General features: G+C 46.4%; 1 protein-coding gene across 27 annotated transcripts in view; it reads left to right on the top strand.

The window, feature by feature from the left end:
- COL26A1 (collagen type XXVI alpha 1 chain) overlaps positions 1-27407 on the top strand; it is a 162966-nt gene that overhangs the window by 114378 nt on the left and 21181 nt on the right. For 14 of the 27 annotated variants that reach the window (XM_065037125.1, XM_065037123.1, XM_065037130.1 and 11 more), the window contains 5 exons: positions 8054-8115; positions 19113-19266; positions 21957-22001; positions 25078-25194; positions 26345-26497. In XM_065037125.1, coding sequence (XP_064893197.1) covers positions 8054-8115; positions 19113-19266; positions 21957-22001; positions 25078-25194; positions 26345-26497 — 531 coding nt within the window. Of the gene's footprint in view, positions 1-4631; positions 4737-8053; positions 8116-19112; positions 19267-21956; positions 22002-25077; positions 25195-26344; positions 26498-27407 lie in introns of all 27 variants that reach the window. The other 13 variants (XM_065037137.1, XM_065037138.1, XM_065037120.1 and 10 more) reach the window with 1 other exon arrangement.

Here is a 27407-nt window from a genome sequence, read left to right as displayed (position 1 = left end):
GGCTCTGGATTTTGGCATAGCGAGGACTGCACCAGCTATAGGAGGAGAATGCTTTTCCTCTGGGCTCTGCATCTTCATCCTCCTTGGCAGGAAGGCGTGTGGGCTCCCTCCTTTTAGTTTGGGGAATCTTAATGTAACTCACGTACCTTCCTGTGAGAGGTTTGTACGTACATATTGTTCATACTACCCTGTCTCTTTATTTTCTATATATATATATTTTTTTTGCTTTGCTGTACTTTGCAGCCATGCAGTGATGCTGTGGTGAAGCAGGCGAGTTAAGGGCTCACGGGAGGGTTGTTTTATACAATATCAGAAGTACTGAACACCCATGGTACCACCAGCATCACCTGGGGGAACCACATTCAGCAGCTCCAGAAGACAGCAAGGCTTCACAAAATCATGCTGGATAGCTAAAATCTTTATTATCGGGGTCTTTTCAGTCGTCAGGCAACTATGCTGGGCTACGTTAGCAAAATGTCCTTGGTGTTTCTAAAATAATAGATAATACGTTTCTAGCAAAACGTGTTGCATCAAAATCCAGCCATTCCCTGCTAAACCTTCCTCTGACAGATGAAGATGGATTGAACACACATCCCACAACTCGTGGTTGCCTGTGAATAAATGATCATGATCTAATTCCATATGCTAACAGAGTGCAGGCCTAACCAGCAAAATAGATCCTTGGCGCTGTGAAAGAGCACAAATCCCCAGGCTGAGAGCAATTATGTGTAAAATTAGCGGTGTGGGAGTGTGCATGTGTGAAATTTTAAATAAAACAACGTGAGTGATGTGAGCTGTTTAAGAAGAGACCTGGGTGAATAATGGGGGGTTTTGGTGTTCGTTTGCTAAACCAAAAAATTGGAAAGAAAAATGATTTGGGAGAAACCGAAATGGAAATTTTTAGCTTTTTGATACAACGTAATGACTAAAATATGGGTTTGGGTCAATCCAAATTATTTCATTTGACCCAAAGTGAACCATTTCATTTCAGTTAAGACTATTTAATTGGTTCATTTCATTTCTAATTTGGGCGAGTTTTGAAATAAATGCTATTTCAAAACTTGACCCTGAAACATGTCATTAAGAAACAATGAAAATAGCTTAAAACATCTAGAAAAAATATTGCAAAAATTTTTAAAAATTCACCGATTTTTTTCACTTGAAACGAGGTACCAAATGTTTTGTCATTTCTAGAATACCAGTCTCTATTCCAAAAGTGCATTTTGTGGTAAAATTTCGCTCAGTTTTTTTTACAGACACTTCAAAATCACAGAATATCGTGATAATGAAAAAATATGTATCACTTATTCAGGGGGAAAAAGCCTTTTCCTGTTTAAGAAGGTAGAAGAAAGTAGACATGAAAATGAAGTTTGAATGTTTTGCAAGCAGATAAAGATTGGATAGCAGTTCTCATGAAAAGGGAAATTTGAGCTGCTTTTTAAAGAGAGCCAGTAAAGTTAAGGATAAGGGTTTTTATAATAGAGATATACATTAGAGAGAGAGATCACAAACTGAGAAGATTTAACAGCGATCGGGGTCTTCTAGCAGAGATGGTGAGTTATCCGTGATGATGGTAAAAAGGCAAAAATATTCTATAGGTGTTCTGTTTCATATTGGTAGGCAGCCTAACAATTCACAATTTATAGATTGAATTAAAACTTTCCATCCTGCAGAATCTTGATGTGCAAACTGTGGGAGAGAACAAGCCCTCTTTGGTCAATGAGGCAGTCTGCATTTCTCTGAGCCACAGTTCCTCCTCTAGGAGATGCTTTAATTATGCCAGTGGTCACGCTGAGCAGAAATGTTTTGGGCTTTGTCAGTGATGCCTTGGAACTTGGGATTAGAGAAACTGTGTGTTGGAAGAGAGTAGCCTCTGGGTTTTGGTAGCTGTTTGACCCAGAAAGGGGACAGAAGTAAGATGCTCTGTGTCCTTCGTTCCACATTTGCTCATGGGTGATACCCAGCCCCGCTCGGCTGTGTCTGCACAGCCCAAACAGAGGGACGCTCTAGGGTGGTGACATGTTCTGTGCACACCTGAGTTAGAACATGCCGTGTTTGCAGCTCAGCAAGAACGTGGATTTCCCCTGCAGCTGAACGCCCTGATATGTTGGGGAGAGGAGGGACCTCATGAGCTTTTTTCTTTGGTCAGGTGTCTTGGGCTGTCCCAGCATTGCTGCTCTGGGAGACCCCGGCATCTGTGGCTCTTTCTTCCACGCTGTCTTTGCCAAAAGATGAAAATCTCCAATGCATGCAACAAGTAAACATCATGGCAGTAAACTGAGAGACTCTTGCAGCTGAGTCTTAATGATCCTACACTAAACAAAACTCGCAGAGCTTCCCCTTGCAGAGGAACAGTTCTTGTGCCAGCTTGCTGGGACCTGAGCCATGGTCAGGGCGTCCAACCTGCGGCAGGATCCCATCCCTCCCGCAGCTCTCAGACCTTTGATTCCTGTTTGCTCTTTGGAGCAGAGGCTACCGGGCGACCCAAACGTTCCTCCTCTCTGCGGTTGCTGTCAGCCCGTTGCCTTTCACATGCTGAAAACCCAGTTACAGCGCTACAGACATGACTGATTCTAAACAAGTACAATTAATAAAGTCTATCTAGCCAACATCTGCCTCTCATTAGAGGAAACGTGTTGAAAAAACAGATCCCAGGTTGGCTGTGATTTATGGCTTGGGCCTGCTATCCTTCACAAGCACTGGCGAAAGCTTTTGCAAAGGGCCAGAACATAAACTACTTAGGGAAACTCAGTATCCATGTAAAAAGGCTGGAAGGGTCAAATCAGACAAATTGAAGAGGAGTGGAGATGCAAGCCCGGGCTGGCAGTCCCCTGCTGAGGGCCACCTGGGCAGGCACAGGAGATCTGTGTTCGTACCTCTGTTGTGGAATTTGACTTGAAATTTCTTCCGTGCTGGAGTCTGAAATCATCACCGTTTTTTTTTTTTCTGGCTAAATTGTGTGTATGTGTGCAGCAACAAGTGGATGGAGGGGTTAGTGGTCTGGTGTTTTATCTCGTGCGTGTCCAAATACAACATCTCCAGTGTGTAACATCTCAGGTGTTCCCCAAGTTGATAGGAGACATTGGCTTTGCTTTCTACTTCCCTTGGGAGTTTCCAGCTTTATCCTTCTCTCCTTGCAAAGAAGCATCATTGCCTGGACTAATTTAGCTGACTTCACCTATATGCTCGTCCGGATTTGTTCAGAGACTACTCTGAACTTATCCTGGAGAAAGGTGTCTACTAACTGACAAAAGCTGGTCTCCTGCTTCCTTTGAAAGATGACATTTTCTCTAAGCTCAATCTACTGAGTTGTGAGTTAGGGACTTGTAGGGCGGTGCATCCCAAACCGTAACCTGCTCTGAGCAGCCGGGCTGTGCAGCTGCTGGTGCAGAGTTGAAGCTGTCGCGTTCCCAGAGCTCTGAACTGGGGCTGTTGCCATGGCCTCGCTGCGGCTCCCGTTTGCTCCCCCTACCCTGGGGATAACCCAGTTTGTCCTCTTTGTGCGTGTCTGTTTCTATAAAGCACAATGGAAGTGGTGGGCTTTATGAGATGGAGAGAGAAGAGCTGCCAGGCAGGTTTTATCCCAGAAATCAAATATACTGATTTATTTCTCTGTGTGTAATATTTGGTCCTTTTTCATCCTTTGACCTCTGGTCCTTTACAGAAAAAGCATTTCACTAAAAATTCATGAAAGGAAACCAGGACTCGGAGGAGGAAAGTGCATTGTTCAGAGTCCCGAGCAGGTTGAAGCATGAGCTGCAAATGCAATTCTTATGTCCCGAAGCCCGACTGTGTGCTACGCCCCATTGCATTGCAAGGTTGAAGTTTCTTATAATGGCAAAACACGGTCTTGAAAAAAAAGCTGGCTGCAAAGATTTTATTTGTTTAAACAAAGGCTTTGTGATTCTAGAATTCTCTCTCCCTTCATATGCTATAAACCACCTCCTCCACCTCCCCTCTGAAATATGAATTTTGGAGTAATCCATCAAGAAAAAGGGAGACAGAACCTTGATCCCTTGACTTCGGTTGAGCTGTGCAATTTATATCTACTGAGCATCTGGCTGTAGGGAAACCAAAAGCCTTTTTAATATTCTGCAGAGACTCTGGATATACAAATGAGCGTGGGCTGTCAGAGCTGAGAAATGGGGCAGAGATGCCAAGAGGTTTCTTTGCCTTTTTGCATAAAACTCTGACCTGTGGCCTCATGGTGCAAGTTAGCCTGGTTTGTTTGGTTTTTGCTTTTCTTTGTTTTACTCAGTACCACTGTGATAATTGTGATGAAATGATTAGAGCCCTGTTGGTATAGAGGTTATCACACCTTTCTTATTTTGAGTGAGGAGTTTGGATATTTGTGGGGTTTTCAGCCTTGAGCAGTTGAATTGTGCAACTATTTAATAATGAAATTATGGCAAATGCTGCTCGAGCTCTGCAAAGCAGCAATGCCACGTTAGCAAGGCACCCAAAGTGAGTCTCTTGTGGCCGGAGTGTGTCCAGGGCGGGAGCTGCAGCCGCGCAGTCAAACGCAGCAGGATTGGGGTTAGTGCATCATTGCTGGCACAGGGTACATGACCTGTTATTTTCCAGCATGCTGAGCCTAACACATCCCTGATGTGACTTTTCTTTCCATCCAGTTGCGTTGCTTTCCCCGCGCAGCCGGAGGGTGGGAAGGGAGAGGTGTGCTAGGACAGTAACAGCGAGACGTTATGGAGACAGACTGGGTGTCACGCCATTCGCAGGTACGGTCTCGTGTTCGTTATCTCAATTATTTATTCTCCCTGCTGGAATATTTCTAAAACAAATCCTACCATGTGTTTTGAGGTTGGGCTTCATAGAGTGAAATCACAACTCCTTTCTCAGAGTCTAGTTGGAAAAATACAAATCTGCCAACTAGGAATATGAGGGAAATAAACTCTGGTTCTGTGTAGCAACAAGTGATGGATTTCTGCAGATATGGAAAGCGTCTGCTCTGGAGTTCCAGGTCAGAGAGTATGTGTTTTTGCCCCAATGTTATATTCGTTGCATGCGAAATAATGATGTGAGATTCTCCAGCTCGTTTTAATAAAGCAGATTGCTTTCACCCTGATCAGAAAATTCAGCTTCACAGTTTCAGGTCTGGGAAACACCAGCCATCAGGACTAAATACTAAATACTTCAGTGCATAGTAGTCAGGCAGGATATTTATTAGCTTTGTCACTATCGTTCTCAGGCTTTTTGCAAGGACAGACAGTGACCCCAGACCTTGGAGCAGCCCAGTCCCTGGTGTGCTGTGAGCGAGCTCTGAACGCAGTTTCTATTACTGCAGCACCAAGCATTCCTCTGTGTTTGAAAGCATCACCCGTCTGCAGGTTAGCTAGATAAACGTCGCAAGGATTTGCTAGCAGTATGGCTTGCCTCAGTACGAATTTTCACATTAGGATGTCCGCTTTCTGGATTAGTTAAATATCTTTTGGGCCTGGGTTAAGTACTGTGGGTGTGGATCTGGGTTTCCAGGCATTTCTCAAAGGAAAGGATCAGAGTTCAAATTCAGCTTGGGCTTAAGTAATTCTCTTGCTGACCTGGGCTGCGTTTTCCATATGTTTCACCAGGAATCACTGACACAAAGGTGATATTAATCTAATACAAACCCCACTATGCACTGGCACTGCTGCTTCCTCCCCCCTTGTCTGATTTTGTTCACTTAAATCGAACCGTGTGAGCTGCAGACACACCTGAGAGGGCCCTTTGAGAGACTCCTCAAGAGCAGAGAGGCTGCTGGTGCTGTTTGTACACTGTGTGACAGAGGCAATCAGAGTATCCTCCCCCAGGAGCTGGTTGATTCACCCTGTGCAGACGGGTAGTACAAGCCCTTTTTTATGAGCTGAGCTCTCCAAAGAGAGCTTAATGATCAATCCATCTCAAATTATGCACAGAGATGGTTTTTAGACAGTTCAAGTCAATCTCTCTAAACCTATGGGAGTTATTAACATGTGCAAGCCAATAGAAGGGAGAATAGGACTCCATATTTTATTTGTTCTGTAACACATCTGGTACGCCTTTTGGCTCTTGGGAGCACTGGATTTATTCAGTCTTATCTTTCTATGGGGATGAGCAAGATCAAAAGCATGAAGCTGGTTACACACAGAACATAATTCCCCGTTTTACACACCACAAGCAGATCCAGACCAAGCAAGCCTCACCCATTTCCTTCCCTGTGGGACAATGCACTTATGGCACTTGCATGTTCATGGACTAATTCAAGCCAAAAAATATTGCCTAAGATCTATTGCAGAGAATAAAAATAAACAAGTGTTATTTTCTGTTGGGTAGAAGAATGTCCGTGTCAGTATTGACCTGAAAGGAAATCCCTCAGTCTAAGTGTTCCTGAACCATCAGTTGCTTTGTCTGGGGAGCGTTGGGTCTGGTGAGGTGGATGCTCTGTGCAAAGCTCCTTTGGGAAGCTCTGCAGCTCCACATAGAGGGTCAGTGAGAGAACTTCTCTGGAAGGTTTATGCAGTGGGTGATTGTTGCTGCTAGTGCTCAAGCGATCTTCTCAGACTGTAAATCACGAGGTGGAACAGCCAAGCTTCCTGGCCCTCCGAGCCATGCGTTGAAGTCTCTGCATGGCCGAGAGCCCTCAGCACATACCATGGGCTTCATAAAACTGGAAGGTGTTTGTAGGTGAAGATTGGAGAGATTCCTTGGGCAGAAGGGGGCAAAGCTTGTTAGGGCTTTGATAACTGAGTTCCATGTGTCGGGGTGATATTTAATCAGGCCCAAACCTACATTCACCGTTCCTCCCCATAGGTAGGTGCTGGGTTTACTCAACATACTCCACATCAGTACAGCCTCAGCATGAGCTGCACCTGGATGGTCTAGTAAGGGGATGAAGAATTACGTGTGAATGTCCCCAGCCCGTTGGAAATACCAGGATTAAATACTTCTTCCATGGCCAGTCAATGAAAACTGATTCTGGCCCTTAAGGAGACCAGAAACACACAGAGAGATGTATTTCTCCTCTGTGGGACATGAGATGGCGGTGATTCATCACTTGAATATGGATGGTTTATTCTCTGAAATACTTCATGCTGCAAGTCATTTTCCCTTTTTAAAACCTGTTGTGCTTCACAAGTCACGGTAGGTGAGCGGTCCAGTCTGGAAAGCTGCTCTGAGAGCCAGGAATGGGCAGTTCAACACTGGTGCAAAGGGCTGAGAAAAGTGCCTTGTTGATTAAATGTCTGTTCGGGGCTTCTTGCTCCTTTATTCACTTGAAAATTGCTGAAATAAAAACAGAGGCAAAGCAGCAGGCCTTCTGATTAGATAAACCATGTCCTTTGTATCAAGCAATCATTCTAAACTGCACTCAGAGCCCATTATGTGAATGTTTGTTCTTCCTAAGGCATCCTGTCAAGACCCCTTTGGTGGTTGCTGTTGTTTCTGTGCAGCAAAGTGAGATGGAAACCACTTCATGCTCTGGTCTGCTTCAGCCCTGGGGTCTGTCTTGGATTTTGTTGCTGTCATTAAGACAGATGTATTGTTGTGGAAGTGGTAACAGGGCCTGGAGGTGCAGGGACAGAGCAGGGCTCCACAGAAATGGGCCTTTCGTGTATTTATCGATTTCCTCGGCATCTGACCAGTACCTAGTATAGGAGAGGTTACAGCACAGAGTTAAATGGGAGTAGTGGCTGTGCAGTCTGATGTCCTGTGAGGTGGGAACACGTGCCCCACCAGCTTGTACCAGTGGCAGAACATGTGTCTCTGCTGGTAACAGCAGATCGTGCTGGTTGGTACCATGGAAAGTCTTAAAACTGATTGTTAATTCGCCTACTTTCTACTTACTGGGAAGTTGGTCTCACACTCTACCCAACTAAACATCCCCAAACAAGGTTCATGTAATGTGGCTGTGGCTGCTTACCTGTGCAATGGAATTGAATATTTATTGTCCCCTATAACTATCTAGAATAATTTTTCCACGTGCCATGGATCAAAAAGGGAACAGAGCCTGCAGACTGAAAGCAATGCATTAAAATGCAAAGCACACAGAGATTTTACAGAATTTTGTTTTGTTTTTTTCTAGAATGCATGAACTGCACGAGACTCGCCGATATGACGGAGCGGTTAAACACGCTTGAGGCCAAGGTAAGGACCTGCCTTTGTTCTTCTGTTTGGCAGACATTTCCAAGAGTTGCTGGTGAAAAAGAGGCCAAGTTGGCAGCCCTGGATGAGGCGTCTGTCCTTCCATCCACAGCGAGGAACAGGCTGTGCTGTGCTGATGTGCACACCGGCATCGCTCGCCTTGCGCTTCCCATGCAGCTGCAGCTCTGCCTCCCTTCTTCCCTCCAGCCACCGAGCTCCGCTCCCCCTAAATAACACACAGACCTGAGAAATAACTTGTTGTGTGTTTCCATCATGCTCATCACCACGTTTACCCGTTACAAGCCTGTCCTCATATGGCATCCGCCTCCTCTCCAGCCAGCTCTCGTGCCGGGCTCGCTGGCTGCTGTGCGGTGGCGTGTTCAGCCCGTGCTTGCTGCTGTCACAAGCGTGTAGCTGTTAATAAGTAATAAATAGCTCGTTGCCCTCGACTGGGACACGTTGGCTCAGGTTTTGTTTCAGAAACAGAGGGCAGACGGAGCTCTATGAAGAATCTTTTGCTTCAGCTGGTTGATAGTGTGGGGATGTAAAGCAGTGATTCCCCTGGCGCAGGAAAGAAGCAGATGCTGATTCTGGTCTCTCTCACTAAAAATGTCTTGTAGAAACCCTCCCAATTTAGAGTGCCAAACAGAGGAGTTATGGTATCTAGATTTTTCTAAGAACAGCTCTTCATTAGCCTGTTCTTCAAGTGCTATCTAGTCCTGCTTTTTTATCCCTTTTGTGAAAGTTGGGCGGCTTTCATGCATAGTTTAGTGGAGACAAATGTTAAGGGGAGACCTTCACGATGCAGATGTTTTTCCTGCAAATTATTTTAATTTCTACCTACTGGGATTCAGATAAATTGTTCTAGTCTAGCAACAAAGCAGCTGAGTCAGTCATTCCCCTTTGATCTGTGGTCCGTTTTGTGACAGCCCGATCCTGGCTGTTAGATGTAGTGCTTTGGTCCCTTTAAGTCGTGTGCTGCTGTTATTATTCATTAACTGATGGTTATCAATGACATAAAAGAATTTGGGGAGAAACCTTTGTGGAGGGGGTTGTTGGATGTGTGGTGTTTTTCAGGCCAGTGCATTATGGTAATTTGGGAATTGTCTGTGCTGAAACGGAGTGAGCAACATTGTCTGGAACTTCCTCAAAGCCTTCACAGTTATATTTCACTACAAGAAAATGAAGGGGTGGGGGGAGTGAAATTCTGGGGAGCAGAATTGTTCGAGTGAAAACAACTGTTGCAGCACAAAGGACAGAAGATGAGCAGGTTTGTTTTTCTGAGCCGCGGGACCTGGCAGCGAGGAGCTGGAGGCGTTTGGAGAGGAGAGAGGGGCTGGTGAGTGACCTCTGTGAGTGCAGTCCCCAGTCCAAGTAAGACACGGGACCAGCCTCAGACAGATGTAAGTCAACCCTCCCATGCTCAGCCTGTGACCAGCTGCACCTTCCTGTGCTTTCTAGGACTTTCTAAATCTGAGTCACTGGAAAAATGATATCAAAGACTGTCATGACATCAGAGCACCCATGCTCTGCTGGCTAGTGCTGCTCAGCACTTAACAAAGCCTAAGATGCTAATGGCAACCTGAGCCGGGGCCCTGGCAGGGCTCGTGGAGGAGGAAGGAGTCCTACCTGCCCAAGTCCCCTCGAGAAGTCTTAGTCCAGGAGTGAAACTGCACCCAGGTCAGTGGGTTTGTTAAGAAGCTGGTTTAAATCGAGTGACATTCCCCTTACTTGAAAACAATCTGCTCTTTGCGCTTGGCACCAACTGCCAAGTGCCCCCGATGTTTGGGAGATGCTGCCTGCTTGCCTTCTACGTGGGAGCTCCAGTGAAGGCAAGAGCACGTTCTCTCCTACACTAACCTGGGACACTTGTTGTGCAACAACTGGCATTTCTCTCCTGACTGGCAAAGCTGCCGTGCTGTCCATAAGAGACGCTTCCTATGTCTGCAGCCATCTGGCTGCAACCTGCTCTGTGTTCAGGAGGGAGCACTGAGTCACCAGCAACAAACAGCCGTGATGGCTGAAGACTTTGTAGTCTTGCAGAGCTTCTGACATGAGGAACAGGGAGGCAGATGCCTGCAGGGTTCAGTGCTGAGATGTAGCCAGCCAGCCCCTGGCGATGACAGAGGGTTCATCCTTCCTATGAGCAGAGGCAGATTTCCCTGCCACGGTCGTGCTTCTTCTGGAGACAGCTGAACTTGAGGAGCTTTGCTGCTTTTGTTCTTTTGAATTTCAGCCCAGCATGACTGCGGTGAGCTCAGGGAGTGGCGGTGGGTGAGATCAGCCAGCTTCAACCAGGTCAGGCCACCGCCACCTGCTCTAAGGGCTCTGAGACACGTGGAGCCTGCGTGTCCTTGTGATAAACCCTGCAAGACCCAGGGTGAGAGCAAGCGTGTGGAAAGCTGCCTCTGAAGGCACTGTGGGCCTGGGTGCTGGGTGAGGGGTTGTGCTTTAAATTGAGTAGGTTAGGGACAAGTGAAAAACAATCTCTTCCTCACACCTCTGCGACGAGGAGGTTTTTGTGTGAGGATATGTAAAACACGCGTTTGTCCTCCAGTGGCTGTGAAACTTAAACTCAGTTGTGGAAGAAGAGGCTACAAGACTGTGGTTTCTTCTCTCGCCACTCCTCTTCTGCAGACTTTTATAGCTGTCCCCCTAAAAAATGGGGATATAACTAGAAATGTTCTCATCTTTCTTATACAAGGATGAGATGGTTCATCCAACTTGTAAGATCAGCATCCAAATGAGGTAATAAAAGCGACCCTCAGATTTTTTTGTAATATGAGAGTTGGATCAGAAAGCAAGAAGCAAGAATAAACACAGAGCAAATGGAATGAAAAATGACTCATTAGGGACCGGTGCTTATATAGCCCTTGGGGAGGAGAGAGACTCTGAGACATGGCTGAACAAACTCTTTACGTCTTGTGCTTTCTTTAACGCTGCTCTAGGTTGTCTGTGTGGCTGTAGGAGATGTTTCTGCAGGAAAAGAGGTAGAGATGGAATCAGGTTCCTCCCTTGTCCACCCTGTTTCAAGTTACCCTGTCATCTTCCCAGGACGGAGTTGGCCTGTTCCATTTGCTCGGTACCATTTGGGTGCCAGAGATTTGAAAGCTTGACTGAGAGCTTGAAATCTACGAGCCATGGGACTAATGTCAGGGAGGATGCTGTTGAGCCTGGAGTCAAGGACAAGAAAGTGTGCGGGACAGGAAGAAAATTACCCTGTCCGCAAGCTCCCACATCCCAAACTTTACTTCTTTCCCATGAAACCTTGCTTGACATCGCTGCAGCTCCCCCTGACCCTGCGGGGATCCTTTCCAATGAAAGGTTTTTCCTTTTGCCAGCACAGCTTCTGAGTGGGAAGAGTGTGGAGCCTTCCTTTCTGAATTTCTTGAGCCTGCTGCTGCCCTCCTGTGTCACAGGACTAAGCCCAAACTCCACAAAACTCGAGAGAGCGGCAGGAAAGCAGCTGCAGAAAAACTTCTGCTCGTTTTGTTCGCCCAGTTTTTTTTATGAGCTCCACCACAGAGCTATGGGCAGTGCGATATTAATCCCAGCTTTTGGTTGGAGCTTGAGTGCAGCATTTGATGTGAGTTGATATAACCCAGTCTTATCTCCTGACACCGCTTTTGAGGAGTTCGTGGCATTTCACTTAGAGCTTTAATGCAGGGAGATAACATTACATATCTGGTGTCTGATTGATTCATTGTGTGATTGATAAATGACATGCATATTTTTTGCATGAAAGCAGTCCTTGTAATGTGATTCCCCACGCAGAAGATTCTGAGAGGTTTTAAAGAAAACCTTCGTGCTGTGCACAAAGTTTGATCAATACAATGCTATTTATATGAAATCACACCATTTATTTAGAGCAGACTACCCCACAGCACCTTCACTACCCTGTGTCTTTTGATTATGAAGCACCATTACTTGGAATTTTAATGTAATTATTGTAAGAAATGTTTCTGTATTTCCCCCCTTCTTCCAAGCAGCTACATGAAATACTAGCAGTTGTCTGGGATGTTTTATGGGGTTTGTCTTTTCTTTCTCTGATAGACAATGAAACAATTTCCTGCCGTAGTGGATAAATATTTGGAGAATAGAAAATGTTTCATGATACGGTGACACAGCTGAGAGGTTGGGAGGGAAACCCCCATTGCTTGATATTGCAAAGATTTTCATGGATTTTTCGTGTTGTGTATGTGATTGCCACTAGCAGTTAATTTCCTTTCTGTTTTGACCAGGAAGGTGGTTCGTCTCATCTCAAAGGTTTCCTAATGACCCTGTGCAGAATCTGCTTCTCCAGCTCCAGGAATGTGTTGAATTTAAGGCGTATTTAGGCTATTTCACAGGTAGCTGTATAGTAACGGCTGGTTTCTAGTAGCAAGAACAAACTTAAATCAATCCCTGTACAATTTTAAATTTAATCCTGAGTTTTCTATAGATGAATTAGTATAACGAACATCCCTAAGAATAAAATGCAGCTTCCTAACTGATTTTTACTCATGAACCAAAACTGGGTGGGCAAACCAAAGTTTGTGTCGATGTCTGTATCTGAACTTTGCATTGATCTCATTGGCCTATGTCTAATTAGCAATAATTGTGCTTATGATTAGGACACTTGAGGAAGTTCAGGTACTGGCCGTTCTCTCATTTGGGCATGCTTCTGTCTTTCAGAAATACAGTTAAAATCCTTTCCTTCTCAAGTCTAGTAATTGTTGGATGTTATTTCTTGTCACTTTTGGACTGAAGGAGCAATCTGTCCCCTAAGGCTGTTCCATGTGTTTGGCAAATGGTGTAAATAATTTGTCAGAACCACAAACAGGCTTTAAAGACCTCCTCCTCCTCCTCCACCATCCCCTCCCGCAAAGCCTTTGAGTTACAGGTTTGGCATTTTTAGTCAAATAGATTTAATATTTTCACAGAACAGCTTTGAAAAATTCTGTTTTCCTATGACATGCAACTTAATCTGCTAAAAAAATCCTCTGTCTGCATTAGGAAATGCTTTTGGTGTGTTTGCCACCAGGGAACATTATTTACCAGCTTTTTTTTTTGGGAGAAATACTTTTGTGGACAAAATCAGGTTTCAGCACGGAGGCGTGTGAGGAGCCTGAGGGATGGAGGTGCTCAGAACCTTTGCTAATCTTGTGCCTACACATGCAAACTTCCACTTGATTCTCAATCAGATATTCTAGTGGACCTTCATAAGGAAAATATCGGAAGAGAAAAATTACTTGGGGTCCTTTTTTTCAGCTTGTGCCAAGGTGAGCCAGGAAGGGACCAAGTTCCTGATCTTTTCCAGTTGTGCTGCTCTCCCCTTTCAGCTTTTCATTTAGAGTCCAGCAGAGAAGGAGAGCACACGAGGCGGCATCGCAGCCTGTTGGAGCCGGTGATGGGAATCTCTGCACTAGCTGGTGGGAAACTGTAGTAGCTGATGGGAATCAGGCAGAGCTGAGGGCTCCTCGCTGGTAGAGCAGCAGAGAGCTGATCTCAAAGCTGTTGCTGAGAACAGATGTTACTTTCTCAAGACCGAGTTCGTCTCAGGCTGGCCTGGCTCCACATCCGGAGCGCTGCTACATCCCCAGCAGGTGACAAGCAATAAATCGGGCAGAGAAGAATGCTGTGATTTTGAGAGTGGAAGGTTATAGCTCCAATGTATTTTTATCAGGTGTTTTAAAGTAATGCTGGGGAATCTGATTTCACTCTGAGCGCCTTTGTGTACTTCCCTCTGCAATGAACTCTCAGCACGGCATTGAAGTTTTGCTGGATCCTTTCCACATCCATCTCCTTCCCCTGGCCCTGACACGTTGGGGTGCTGGCAATGGTAAGCTGGACATGTTGGGGTGCCAGCTGGTGTGACGATGTGCCGAACACTGCCTGCCTTTCATCTAAGCCAGCAGGCTAGCCTGGGCTTTGTGTCTTCTCTGCTCTGGTTCCCTCCCTGCCAGAAGACACCTGCTGATGAAACAGTCTCTTTTTTGCATCCTGTTTTTTGGAAATCTGGTTAAACCATACCAAAAAACAAATACTTTTGCAGAAAGGGCATGAACTACACTACTTGTGCATTGGCAGAAGCCTTTGGTCCGTGTTTGTGTCTTCCAAGCCATAGCTGGTGACATGAGGCTTACCTTTTGGTGTGCACTGCGTCACTGGAACGACATCAGCTGTTGCTCCCCACATCATTTATCAATACAATAAAAACTTCTCCATGCAATAATTATCTTGTCCTCTTTGGCCAAGATGTAGGAAGGATGAAGTCACCCAGGTTCTCTCTGGGCACCTGGTTCATCAGATTTCAGTGGACACTTACTGAATATCTTTTGGCTTATGAAACCAAGCAATTGCATCTGCATTGGACCCTTGTGTTCACAGGTTTCATAGTGCTATAAGAGAGATACCATTCTCCATCAGATTTTGTAAAACTCCCTGTTTAACTCTGTGTCTTGATGAATGATAAAAACTCCTATATTTTGCCAAATAATTTGCTATAAAGAAAGATATGTCCAACCAGTTATGCAATTACTGTTATTAATCAGCTTGTGTCTTTACAAGATCAAGGGAATCTTATTTTGCACTGAAATTTTTAGTTGATGAGTTGGATTCATGCAGTTTCTTTCCCTCCTCTTTAGAGAGGGATGGAGGGGAGTTAATTCCACCAGTGCTTCAAGAGACCAAATATCCCCTGTTTATTAATTAATAATATCCATCTGGATTATGTTAAATGATTCCCCCTGCACTTTCATGGATTTTTATCCAAAGAAAAAGCATTCTGAGCCCTGTTGTATCAATTTTGAAATCTTTGGAAGCCCGGCTGTTCTTTCCTTGTTTCTAGCACCTACTAGTTACAGGACATCAGGAATGCGAATGGAGGACAGATGATGGGAGGAGGCTGTTTGTGAAATCTTCTTTTGATGTGTGGGAACAACCAAAATAGGGTTCTTGAAAGCCATTACAAGCCAAAAAAAGTCCTCTGACACCGAACATCTCAAGAAGATGAAAACCTTCCTCCTGTTTCCATTGTCCCTGGGCTGAGCTTTTGATCTGACGCAAGAAATGTGGTATGTGTCTGAAGTTTAGAAAGTTTATGCTGGCAAATAGCAAAGGGGGAGGTGGGTTGAGTAAGCTGGGACTGAGCTTCAGGCACATAACGCTCGTGTCCCCGCCGAGGGCCCTGTGCTCGAGCGGGCCCCGCGGTGAAGGGCCAGGCTTGGGGCCATGGGGGAAGAGTTGGCGCCAGATCCTGTACAGAGGTGATGCCGGCGGCTCGGCGGAAAGCGAAGGGCCCGGGGGTGAGGTTTTCAGGCAATAACCTCTGCCGCTGGCGCTGGCCCGCGAGCTCCCCGGCCAGCGCAGTGCGTCATCCCTCCGCGTTCCCTTCGCCTTCGCACGCCGGCTCCTACCTCGGGCCCGTCTCCCGCTGCGGTGTTGGCAGGAGACGCGGCCCCATTTCAGTTCTTTCCAGCTTTCTGACCCAGTTCAGCTGCATCTGAGAGGTGGGGTCTGGAAAGCAGAGACAAGCCCTCATGCCGGTGGGACCTCTGTTGCCAGAGGCTCGGGTTCAGCGTGTCCATTTAGGCTCCGGTTTGACTTTTTGCTTGCATGTGTGCAATAAGACAAAGCCCGAGTGTTTTGCCGAGTTGAGTCCGTCCTTCACCTTGTCCAACACAGCACAGACTGGGAGGAAAAGTCTTCGTTTCTCCTGCAGGGATCTCCTGACTCCACCGGCAGCAACCACAAGCACTGCCCTTCAGGTCGTTCTCTCTACCTGCTCTGGTTGGCTGGGTCGCTAACGTTACCCATGGCATCACGACATATTTCATTTATACGGCAGCACTAACGTGTTTTCTGCCTCCATTCTTCATGGAGGAGTAACTTTTGCATTGAAGTGGTGATGGTAACAGAGGTGGGCACCACTTGCAGTGAGGGTTTCCAATCAAAACCACGCGTTCTTCTTCACTTGATATTATGCCTCTCTCTACTTCAACCTTATTGACTAGAAAATACCAAGACTTTAATACTGAGACTTTTAATCTGTTGCACATTTTGCTAATTTGTTTTCTGGCTGTGAGCCTCTGTGGTATCATTTTCCAGCAGTTTACACAGAGGGCTAGAAACTTTCTTTTTTTGTTTAATGAAAGTGGGAATTCTCCTTGAGTCCCTTGACTACGGCAATGGCAGCCTTAAGAAAAACAGAACGTGACAGAAAATAGATGAATGGCTCCAACGCTATTGCAATAATGTGCAAGGACCCTGTTTGTGCTGTGCTGGCTTATGAGAGGACACTCCTTGTTGAAAGAAGCGTGTGTAGTTTGAGATTTTGAATGTGACTAAATCCCTCGTGCTTTTCCTTCTTTAGCTTGGCTCTGTGGATCTCATGGATGTGAGAGCTCTCTTCTTTCTCCTTTATTTCTTTTGGGCACTTCTTCAGTCCTCGTCATAAAAACTAGAATTTCTCAGCAATTTCAAGTCTGGAGACTTCCTGACCTCTATCATTTTGTGCCCAGGGAAAATAAACTTGTTCCTATGGTTTGAGCCTTAATGACTGCTAAGTATATATAGTCAATTTATAAAAGAGCATGCTGGATTATTCCGTGCATGCCTTTAAATCTTTTACAGCATTTATCAGCAGAGTGCTCATTTAAAACATGTTGTTTTAATGAAAAGGATACCGTTGCCACTGTTTTATGTTGATTATGTGGTAACACATTTTTATTATCACCCATAAAAATGATTTGGAGCCGTTCCACTCCAGATGCAACTTGAGCAGAGCTGTGCTGGTGCCGCTCGCGCCGCCCGGGAGGGCCCCGCACCCCTGCGGTTTGCTGCTCTCTGACCATCGCTGCTATTGATTTAACATCACCTCTTCCCGCAGCGCCGATGGGCGAAATCCTGGCCAAGACAACCCTTGTCGGTCCCGTCCTCGCAGCAGGAGCATCCTGACCCTGCCCTGGCTGGAGCCCCGCTAATTCACCATCTCCACGATTAGTTTTTGCCTGTGTTGCTGAATACACTTTGGCAACATCCAAGTGTTTTGCTGGGGAAATAAGACGGTAATATAATAGCATAAGTTGATTCAGAAAAGGTCTTCAGTGCACGCTTGAGTCCTGTGTCAATGGGATTTAAGCAGGATCATGGTAAGGCACATGCTTAGCCTACTGATAGCGTATTTCCTTGAAAGTCTGACAAATCATTTCATAGAAGCGCTAAAGTGCATGAGACAGACTGAACTGATTCCTTCCTTGCCTGGCGTCGGAGAAGCCAATCGAATAAATGCATAGTGGCCCGATTTGTTTTTGCTTTCTTATTAGTCAGAAATCAAAACTATGGGTCCATGAATAAAGATCCTTGCAATAAAGGAAGAATTTTGCTTGTTTGCAACAGCTGAGTTTCAGTTCCCCTGCACTTAACCTAGCTCCCAGTTTAATTAGTTTCTGATTCACCCCTGTCAGGCCAGTGCATTCTGCAGGAAGTTCATCATTTCTGGCGCTGCTGCGATACTGGCTCTCACCATGCCTTGTAATAAATAAGTGATAAACCTTGTAATAATTGCAAGTTAAGAACAAACAAGAGGAGCCAAGTCACTCTCATTTATAATTGCAATGTGACTTCATTATGTAAAAACAACACAGCATGTAAAAGCTGAAACTTCTAGGGATTTAGTGGAAAGTTTGAGCCATATTTTCTTTTATTTCCCTTTTCCCTAGATCAGTATTTATTTAGGTGGTCTCCAAACAGGAGGAGACAGTGCTGTACCAAACCATGGTGTTGCACTCCTCGAACGATTTTCCCGTGTAGCTTTGTGCTTAGAGAGCCGAGTTTGCTGGAGGTGCCGGATGCTCGGATCAGAACTCTTGTTCTGGAAACCTCAGCTCCGCTCCAGCCTGACGGGGGATTGGGTCAGCGCTCCCAATGGATTAGGCTTTTTCAAAGGAAATCTGTAGGACTACTTTATTATGCCCTGCTTGCTTAGTGGCTGGGAAGGCAGGGGAATCAAGCATTTAGATTAAAATAGTCGAGTTTGGTTTTTTTAAGTCCTAATTTTGTGAAAACGTCAATTTAAAATGTTGGTTATAAAGTGCAATGAATGTTCCTCTGGGCTTCACTGTAATGAAGTTTGTCACTGGGCAGAGCCCACCCGGGTCCTCCATCCCTCTGCTTCCTGTGGGCGTTCGGGTTTATTGCGGCCATGTTAAAGACCAACTTCCAGTTTCATACTGGCCACCAGTGGCCAGGACAGCGCCGCTTGATGAACAGCCGTCTAAATCAAAACAGGGAAAAGGGGTCATTTTCCAAGGAGCTTAGGTTGTAAATGGCCCAAACGGCTCAGGGACGCACATGGGGTTGGGGATTTATTTGAAGGTAGCGTGTTTACAAGGTATAGAAACAATTGTGCATTTTAATAATATCCTATTACTTCTAAATAGAACTCCTTGAGGAAATTGCCTACCTTTTTTTTATTCACTCCAAAATGAAAGCACTTCACATCTTTAAAAGCTTCAGATTCTCCACCTTCTTTCACTTAGTCAGCATCTGTGCTTTGGCTTCCAACCAGTACTTGTCCTGAGGTACCTCGCTTTGCTACCCTGGGCATCCTACAGCCCTTCGCCTGGTACCAGCTCTCAGTAATTCCCGAGCTGATGACTCTGGCTTTCAGCACGTAACCCAGCAGTGAAATGCTGTGTCCCCAAACACCAGCTCTGCTCCCCGGTTTCATGTTTCTCGCCAGGGAGACAACCCTACATGAGGCCGAGTCCCTGCAGGCAGACAAGCCCTCTCTGGGGGACGCTTGTGCAGGACCTGCTTGCAACTTAACCCAGCAGCTTCCTCCACTAATTGCTGCTGCTGTCCAGAAAACCAACAGAGCTTTAACACCAAAACCATGCACTTTGTAATGCAGAGTTATTCACAGCTCCTGCTGGCAAGGAGAGGAGTTTCAAGACCACTTCAGGATTGAGACCACGTAAGAAAACATCCCACTGACCTTGTTTGCTTCCCCTGTCCAGATCCTGCTGCTGGAGGCCGCGGAGCGAAGCCCACCGCTGGAAAACAACCTGCCGATCACTGGGACGACAGCCACGTGGTACGACGATTTGCTACCAGATGCCTTTCCCCTGCTAAATCCTGGGACTGTCCTGAGAAAAACAGTGGGATCTGTTGGTAAGCACAACCTCCCTGTCACCAAAGCGCCCACCCAACGTGCAGCATTCCCGGGTAGCTAAAATGAGGCCATGTCAGCGTGACGGAGTATTAGAAGCTGCAGGGGAGAGAGGCTGGAGGGAAATGCTGGCAGTTCCTTCCCTTGGCATTAAGATTTTTCAGATGGGCTTTTTAAATATTATCCTCTTTTTTTGTGGGCACATTTGCTGCTGTGTGTTTGATCCATGGTGGGACTGGCCGCGCTCAGGCGTGCGGTGCTGCCCGATGAGCAGCCTTGCCCTGTGTCTGCTCTTTGCTTTGCATCCTCAGCCCAGACACCGGAGCTTTGGTGTTTGCAAATGCTTGCTGCAAGGTGGGATTGTGCTCGGCAGGAACACCACCCTGCAGAGAGGCATCTGAGAGCATTCAGCCTCTCTTGTAGGGTTAAAATCAGCATTATTTAGCTCTAAAACAAGGAGGGCCACCACTATGCCTGCCTGTGTGTTTCAGTGTACATGTTTTAAGTCCAAAAACTGGATTTTCAGGCCTGGATAGATTGAAACATTCCTGAGGAAACTCCAGAGACACATGGGGCTCAGAGGGGACAGAGTGTTTCCCTGTCTGGGAGCGGCATGGGGGGGTAGAGGCTGGGCTGTACGGTAATGGTTTTATTAGGACAAAAAAACTTTCCCATGAATAGCAACATCAGTTGCAGTCTGCATAGTCTGCATTATATTTTTTAAATTTGCCATAAACACAATGGGCTGTTTTATGATCCCTCTTGTGGCATGAAAAAAAAATACACTTATAAGAAAATCTCCCTCCGAGCCCACTTGGCTAGACAGATCCCCACGCATTGAATTTCCTTGACCTTCTCATTTCAAGATCCCCACTCGCTGCTTCCAAAGCCCTGCCTGGCAGTTGCTTTGCATGCTCCCACAGCACTTCTTTAGTTCTCTGTCCTCCATAGTGCCTACTTTGCTTTTTTCTCCTTTTTTTTTGCTCTTTTTTCTTCCTTTTTCCAGTGCGAGCAGTTTCTTATGGCAGCCCTGCACGACTGCAGCAGACTTGGAGCAACCAACATAGACCAGATGTCGTTTGTGTTTATAATTTGACAGCATGCCACAACATGGAGGGAGGTTCACTAACAATATGTTCTGCAAAGTATTTTCAGAACCACAGCGGTGGCTGCCAGGAACTGAATTAAAGCCATTTCCCCCAGTGTCCATTATATGCTCATTCTGCCTTCTCCATGTCATTTTTTTTGCTGTCGCAATATCTCTGCACCTGCACTTCGTTGTGCTAAAGTCAATCCAGCAAAAGTACTGACACCTCTGTCCTTTCCACTCAAAGTCTTTTCCTCTCGGAGGCTCCATACACACAATAACCTCCTCTCGCTCAGCAAGGAGCAGCGAATGCTGCTCACCCAGGCTTCTGGCAGCATTGCAAACGCTACACATCTCCTGTAGCGCTTGCACCAGGCTGACTCCATGGTCCGATATCAGCACCCTCCACCCCAGCCACAAATCCACCCAGTAGCTTGTGGTCACCTCCAAAAAGTAGGTGATGATGCTGTCTGAGCTGTACGTGAGTGTCTTGTCAGCCAGGCTGTGAGCTGCATTGTGTGCTACCAGGCGTAGTCCTTGTTCACCATTATCCTTTATTTTTCTAGCCCTGATTTATTTAACCTAGTGTGCAGTAACAACTGTAGCATCACTGGGAACTGGGAACGCACTGGACTGTTTTGAGTCGGGACAGTGTCTTTCAGCAATTAGAATGAATCAGTTAAGTTGCATATTGACAGGTGATTGCCTGATGAAGCCTCTGCCCAAGCTCTGCAGGCTTCGAAATCTTGCTTTGCTAAGGAGCTGTGGGGATGTTTCACAGATCTGTGTCCACATGTGGCTTCCTTCCCTCCCCACACCGCTTTGTATCTGCAGTTCAAAGCCAGCCAAAACAGTGCACTGTGGATTTGGGTGAACTGTAGGGCATTTCCCAGAACTGGTTTAGGATGGTGAGGGCTGCCCATTTTACACGATTTCAACACTGTCCTGGGACTTGTTGCTCAGAGCTGGCCTCAGGTTCACTTACGGAGATTGTGGACCTCAGGAGATCTTTCAGCAAGTGTGATATTAGAGTAGGTGAAGTCAAACCTGAGTGTCCCGTGTGATTTGGGGTTGTGGAAAGCTAAGCCTTTGTCCTTCCCTGAGTTTTTTTTGTGAAATACTGCCTACTTTGCCCTGCTTCTAGTATTTCAGCTAAAGCAAACCCAAATCCCAGCTTGCATGCCACCAAGTTTCTCAGCCAGCTGGACTAAGGGCAGAACATTGGTGCGTAACACAGAGATGGTTGGTATGGACCAGATGCTTTGGGTCGGGGGAGTGTTTCTGGGTGACCTTACAGCTCTGGGTTGACTGATGCCTCTCCAGGCTGAGGCCCAGGAAAATTTGCTACTGTTTATTAGGGTAGTTATTTCTCCTGTGAGTGACAGGGCTGAGAAGAGACAATTATTTAAAAGCAATCAGGGCTGTTGAGACAGCTGTACCGCTGGCCTTTCTGATCAGCTTGTTAATCAACAGGATACATTTTACTGAGTATTAAGAAAATATATATTCTCTGGCTGAGCCAGTTGGCAGCAAGAGACCTAATTTTTCATATCTGTGGTTTTGTTTTGCTTTGTATTTTCTTTTAACCTTGACCTTCTTACCTAGAACCTAAAGGACACCGAGGTGCAGAGGAGCAGCTAATACCACAGGGTAAGTCAACGGTTTCTGCTCTTTCCTCTTCCAAAGCACAGAATGTTTCTATGTTCAGTCCTTCATGTGATATGTCCCAAAAAGCAGGAAGGTCCTGAGGCCAGGAGTGCTCACCGATTCAGAGCCTCACAGATATGGAGAGGCTGGGTTTCGGCTTTTGGGTTTATCTGATGACAAGCTGCTCTGGTTAGAGAGGTGAAATACCAGCTTTACCATCTTCGAGCATTCAGTTCCCCCAGCACACGGGGCTGGAAAGCGCTGCCCGATGAGGGGGCAGTTTGCTGGAGGACACGTGGCTGGGGCAAGCAGGGCATGTGCTGAGTGATGGGGAGAAAACACCATTACTATGGTATTGGTATTGCCTGGCAGGGGCTCCAGGAGCTGCTGCCGATCGTCAGGGCATCGTGTTGCTGAGCTCCGTACACAGAGTAAGAGAAAATCTGCGGGAAGGAAAGGGCACAGATGGTGTGTTGCAGGTTGATGGCAAGGCCAGAAAGAAAATCCAGGTCTCTGCACATCTGATTTGGTCTCCAGCAGTCGAATACTCACGTTCTGCTTTTTTTTCTCTTCCCTGTGGCCTTTTGTTTCATATTTTTGAAGTACAAACACTCGCCATGGGCTTCAGCTCTCCGAAAGCAATGCCGCTGTGGCAGAGCTGATTTATGCCGGCTGAAGATTTGGCCTATTAATTTCCCTCCCTTCTTTTCCCTGAATCCTCCCCTCTTTCTTCTCCCTTTTGCGCTTGTCTCTTTCCTGCTGGTAACACCATTTGTCACCAGTGTGAGCATTTCCCTGACACATTACTCAGTGCTGCTCCTCCTGGTTTGTCCTTTAGCGCTTTCCCCCTTCGGGGAAGGAAGTGCCAGTTCCTGTAGAGCTCCGCGGAGCAGCGTGATTGAGGACGCTGGCAGCAAGTGATTGCTCTTGGTCTGCAGAACTTCTCAGGATTGAGTTATAGAGGTTGAACTGAAGGATTGAGGCTGATTTACACCAGCGAGGAAACGTTTTGACCCACACTCAGCAGCGCGGTGTGTTGCACTTGCAAAACAGTGTTTCTGCTGTTCTTCCCTCTGTGCTGGAAAGAATTTGCTGCAATAAAGTTTAATGGGTGTTAGGGGGTTTTTCGTGGGGGGGGAAAAGCTGTTTGCAGTGCTGTGAACAAATACTCTTGCTCTCTTAAATGAGCTCCTGATCACCTGCCTGAGCTTGCCAAGCACAGCGTCCACTGTCAGGTGAGATTTTAGCCCAGATCTATTAACGGAGCCCCTCTGTTCACAGAAAAGTCTGCAGTTCGTGTCCTGTGGGTAAGCAAATTGATCCAAATTAAAACCTTACCTTAATTCCTTGTTCAATACTCAAATTAAATCAGACCTTTATAGATGACTGAATAAAACAAAAGTACAGGTACACACACCTACACAAAGCCTTTGAAAAAAATCTCATTTCTGCCCAGTTCCATCATGGGTTAGAGATGGATAGATTTCATTTTTGAAAGAAAAAGTAATATGAACGTCTCTCCAGAATGGCAAAAAAGGAAGAGATGGAGTCTTTCAAGGGTGTCTAATATTGGGGGATTATTCCTTTATTCTGAGAAATGCAGAGTTTGGATTAATGTCTATGGGGAGGACATGGCTTTATGCCCCAGGTGGGTTGTCCCATGCCCAGGCTGGGAACCAGATCCAAACACAGAAGCTGAAAATCCTGTGAGCTGTGTTTTTTATGACATAGCCTTGTTCCTTTAGGTACCGGCTGTGAAGGTGCTAGTTGGCCAGTTTATTTCCCTTTTCCCTTCTCTCCCTTCTGTTCCCATCCATTCCTCTCCATCCTCTACATGCAGCAGGTTCTCCCGGCACCACTCTCGGGGGGTCCAGTACCTTTTCTGATACCAGGAAGGGGAAGGACACTGCTTAAAAGTTCATCGAAACTTAACTTGCACTCTGCTGGTTTAGGGTCATACGCAATATACAGGCTAAAACTCGAAATCTGGGTGCACTTTGGACTCGGACAAATCTTCCTCTGGCTTTGTACTTTGCACCTGCCACCACTTTCAAATACTCAAAGCCCTTTGGTAGCCCAGAAACCAGGAACCTCTTATTCTCCTGGCTCTGACAGCTAATGTCTTTATTGTAACCATTAACCACTTAATCCGTGCAGACAAACTCACCCACCTCTCAAAGGTATTAAAAGCTTTGCTGATGTTTGTGCAGTATTTAAGTGTATCTTTCCAAAGCAGCTACTGTAGTGAGCCAAAGGTGCACAGTGCTTTTCTGAAAAACACTGTAGAATTGCCAGGTGTTGTTGATATTTTGACAGTCTAAAGGAAACAACATTATGATTTTATTTAGTGTCACTGTCAGATGACCAACACTACCTGCACCTTTCGGAGCCTCACAGGGGGTCTGAGTGGTCTTGCCAAAGAACATCCCATTGGGCTGTAGCTGTTGTATTGCTGGTATTTCCAGATGGGTTTGCTCAGCACCCTGTTCACGGATATAAATTAGTAACACCTAGTTACTTCAGAAGTGTGGGTGCACTAATTTCAGTTTGGGGTGAAAAAATGCTTGTGCACAACATGGTACACTTGTTAGATGAATGAAAACAGGGAAGCATCTTTGATGCAGAATCTCTGGGTGGTTTGTATGGATCAGCCAGAGCAAGTGGGAGAAGGGGTTTGATTTGTAGATACAGTTTGTGTGTTTTGATGCAGTGGGACTACCATGGAGCTACAGGTGTGTCTGGATAAGGTAGCAAAGGAATGGACCAGCTGGACCCTGACAGAGCGATTCAGGCCTTGGGCTGGGACAGTGTGGGCTCAGTTTGGCTTTGACCAGCACACCCCAGCTGCAGGTGCATGTCCTGCTGACGTTTGTGCATGGGGACATGCTTATTTCTTTAAACACTGGAGGAAGAAGAGGAGAAGCAAGGTCCAGCCTGGTTCTTCTGACCTATATACTGGATGGCTCTTGCCACCAGTTCTACCTCATCTGTGCATTTCTGCCCCCCCCTGCATCTCTCAGTCTCTCTGACCTCAGCGGTGTTCTGACCTCCAACTAATTCCCTTTTTGAATGTTTTCAGGGCTGCCGGGACAGGTGGGTCCTCCAGGCCCGGTTGGACCAACTGGTCTTCCAGGTCCACCAGGGCCAAAAGGAGAGAAAGGACAACCTGGTGAGAGGGGCCCGGCAGGGCCACCAGGTAAGTCCTGGAGGGCAGCACTACCACGGCAAGAAGTATTTTACTTTCTACAAGTTATCTGTGACAACAGATGATAAAGGCCCCGGACAAACAGATGCTGAGCATCTTCGGTTGGTATCGAATCCCTTCCTGCGAGTGCCCTGGGCACTGAAACGAGCAGCAGCTCTGGGAGCGGGCAGCCAGCTGCACGAGCAGCGACCGTCCCTGGGGTTTCCCGTGGAGCTGCAGAGCCCGTCCAGAAAGCTGCAGAGCAGGATCGTGTTTCCCCGTCCTGCTCAGGAGCTGTAAAAACCAGTCTCTGATCTGTCAGCCTTCGGATAAGAGTGTTCCCTGTTTAACCCTCTCACTGTGTGCCTGTTTTATCTCCCTTTTTTTCTCCACCCTTTGTGTCAAGCTGTCAGATGCCAGGATGTCAAACTAATGATGCTTTTGTATGTTAAGAAAAAAGGTTACGAGCCATTCTTTCAGAGTACACTCCATTCCTGAGCTAGGAGACTTCCTTCATCTCCAAAACGTTCCTAAATCTTTTGATGAAGGCGATACTACACAATAGGTGCCAGACCTGAGGCTCTGTGCTTTGTATGTGTCTAAAAGGCTGTGCCTTGTAAAACTGAGCTCAGGAAAGATTTCAAACTTGGAGCGTGCCTTAAATGTGAGAGCAGCCCTCAATGCTTTTTGGCAATTTCTGGCAGCCTGTCAATGGCTAAAGTCTGGCCAAGGATGTGTCTGCCTTTTGGTTTCTCGGTTTGCAACGGGAGCCTTCCAGCCCCGCAGGAAGCAGAATGGATCTGCCCTGGGACTGACCATGTTTCCGCTGTTTTTTCTGCAGTGTACAGGTGTACGTGGAGGAGAACAGCTTGATTCTCATGCCTTGCTGCCTTTAGTTTCTTGTTCAGCCTTAGGGAGAGGGGAGATTTTACTCTTTGAGGAATTAAGCTTTGCAACACCTTCAAGCCAAGTAAGGCTGCCTGCTTTGCCAAGGAAGGTGCTAAAGGCAAATAATGGAAAACTGGGATGTTGTTCTTATTTCCCCCCCTCCCTAATTCCCACAATTACAGTTCAGGACAGAAGTCCTGTGTCTTCTTACTGCCATAGTATCCATTAGGACATCTTCAAATGCACTAACAAATCCTCTCCTGCCTCCACACAGGGCTGTTGGGACCCCAAGGACCGAGAGGACTTCCAGGAGAAACCGGGATCCCAGGTCCCCCAGGTCCTCCAGGGCCACCAGCCACCCCAAGCCTCCCCCTCACCTTCCAACAAGGGGTTCTCTACTCACTCCAGCCCACAGCTGAGAAAGAAAGTAAGTTTCCTCCTCTGTTCCTGTTTAGTTTGTTTTTTTCTGGTACATCAGCAGAGCGGGCAGGCTTGGAGCAGCTCAGCTTTTCCCGCACCTCCCTGCCAGGCTCTGCCTTCCCGGGGATCATGGAGATGATCTGCTTCATTGTGTATTTCTCTTGGAAGTCCCTGCTTAAGATTAAACACGTGAGACTTAGAACCTAGAGGTTCAACCAAAATGAGAAAATAAGTCACTGTTTTTCTAGAACCGCCAGTGAGAAGAGGGTTTGGGTGATTTATGGTTGTTCCCTGTGCCTGGTTTTCTGAGTTCCTCAAAGCTTTGAGGAGGCAGCTTGGTGTCCTTTAAGCTTGTGTCACGAGTAGCTGCTGTGAAGAGGGTCTCTGGTGAGACAACAGAGCTCAGGTAGCAGCACATGAGAGACAAGCGGGTAGAGAAATGAAACGCTCTGGCTGATTCGGTGCTGGTGCAATGAAACTGCGCTGATGTGAGACCTCTTGGTGCCGCTGTTGCGGTGTAACAGAGCTCAGGGTTACTCGGAAATGAGTTCTAAAGGTTTGCAACTCTGAAATTATATAACAGAACATGGACATCTGTTAAATGCGTCTTTTTTCCTGCTCCCACAGACGTGTCTTCCACCTGCATTTCTGGTGCCTTGACATTATCCCACATCCACGTAAAACACAGAATTACAGACTCCAAAGCCCAGACCAAGACTCTGATTTATCCCTTCCCTGTAAGTGGAAGGTCAGGATTTCTTTGAGCCTATGGTGATTTAAAATATATATTTATGTGATTTGTGCTGTGCGTGGCAAGAAAAGGCTTTCTAGGAAAGGCACATAATGCACTTTTATCTGAGTGCTCTCAGATCTGAGCATGATTCTTCTGGCCCAGTCTTGTGTAGCTGGCATCTATT

Source organism: Columba livia, chromosome 20, assembly GCF_036013475.1.
Source record: "Columba livia isolate bColLiv1 breed racing homer chromosome 20, bColLiv1.pat.W.v2, whole genome shotgun sequence".
Taxonomy (NCBI): Eukaryota; Metazoa; Chordata; class Aves; order Columbiformes; family Columbidae; genus Columba; species Columba livia.
The sequence above is the reverse complement of the archived record's forward strand: the minus strand, read 5'-3'. Positions and strand labels throughout refer to the sequence as shown.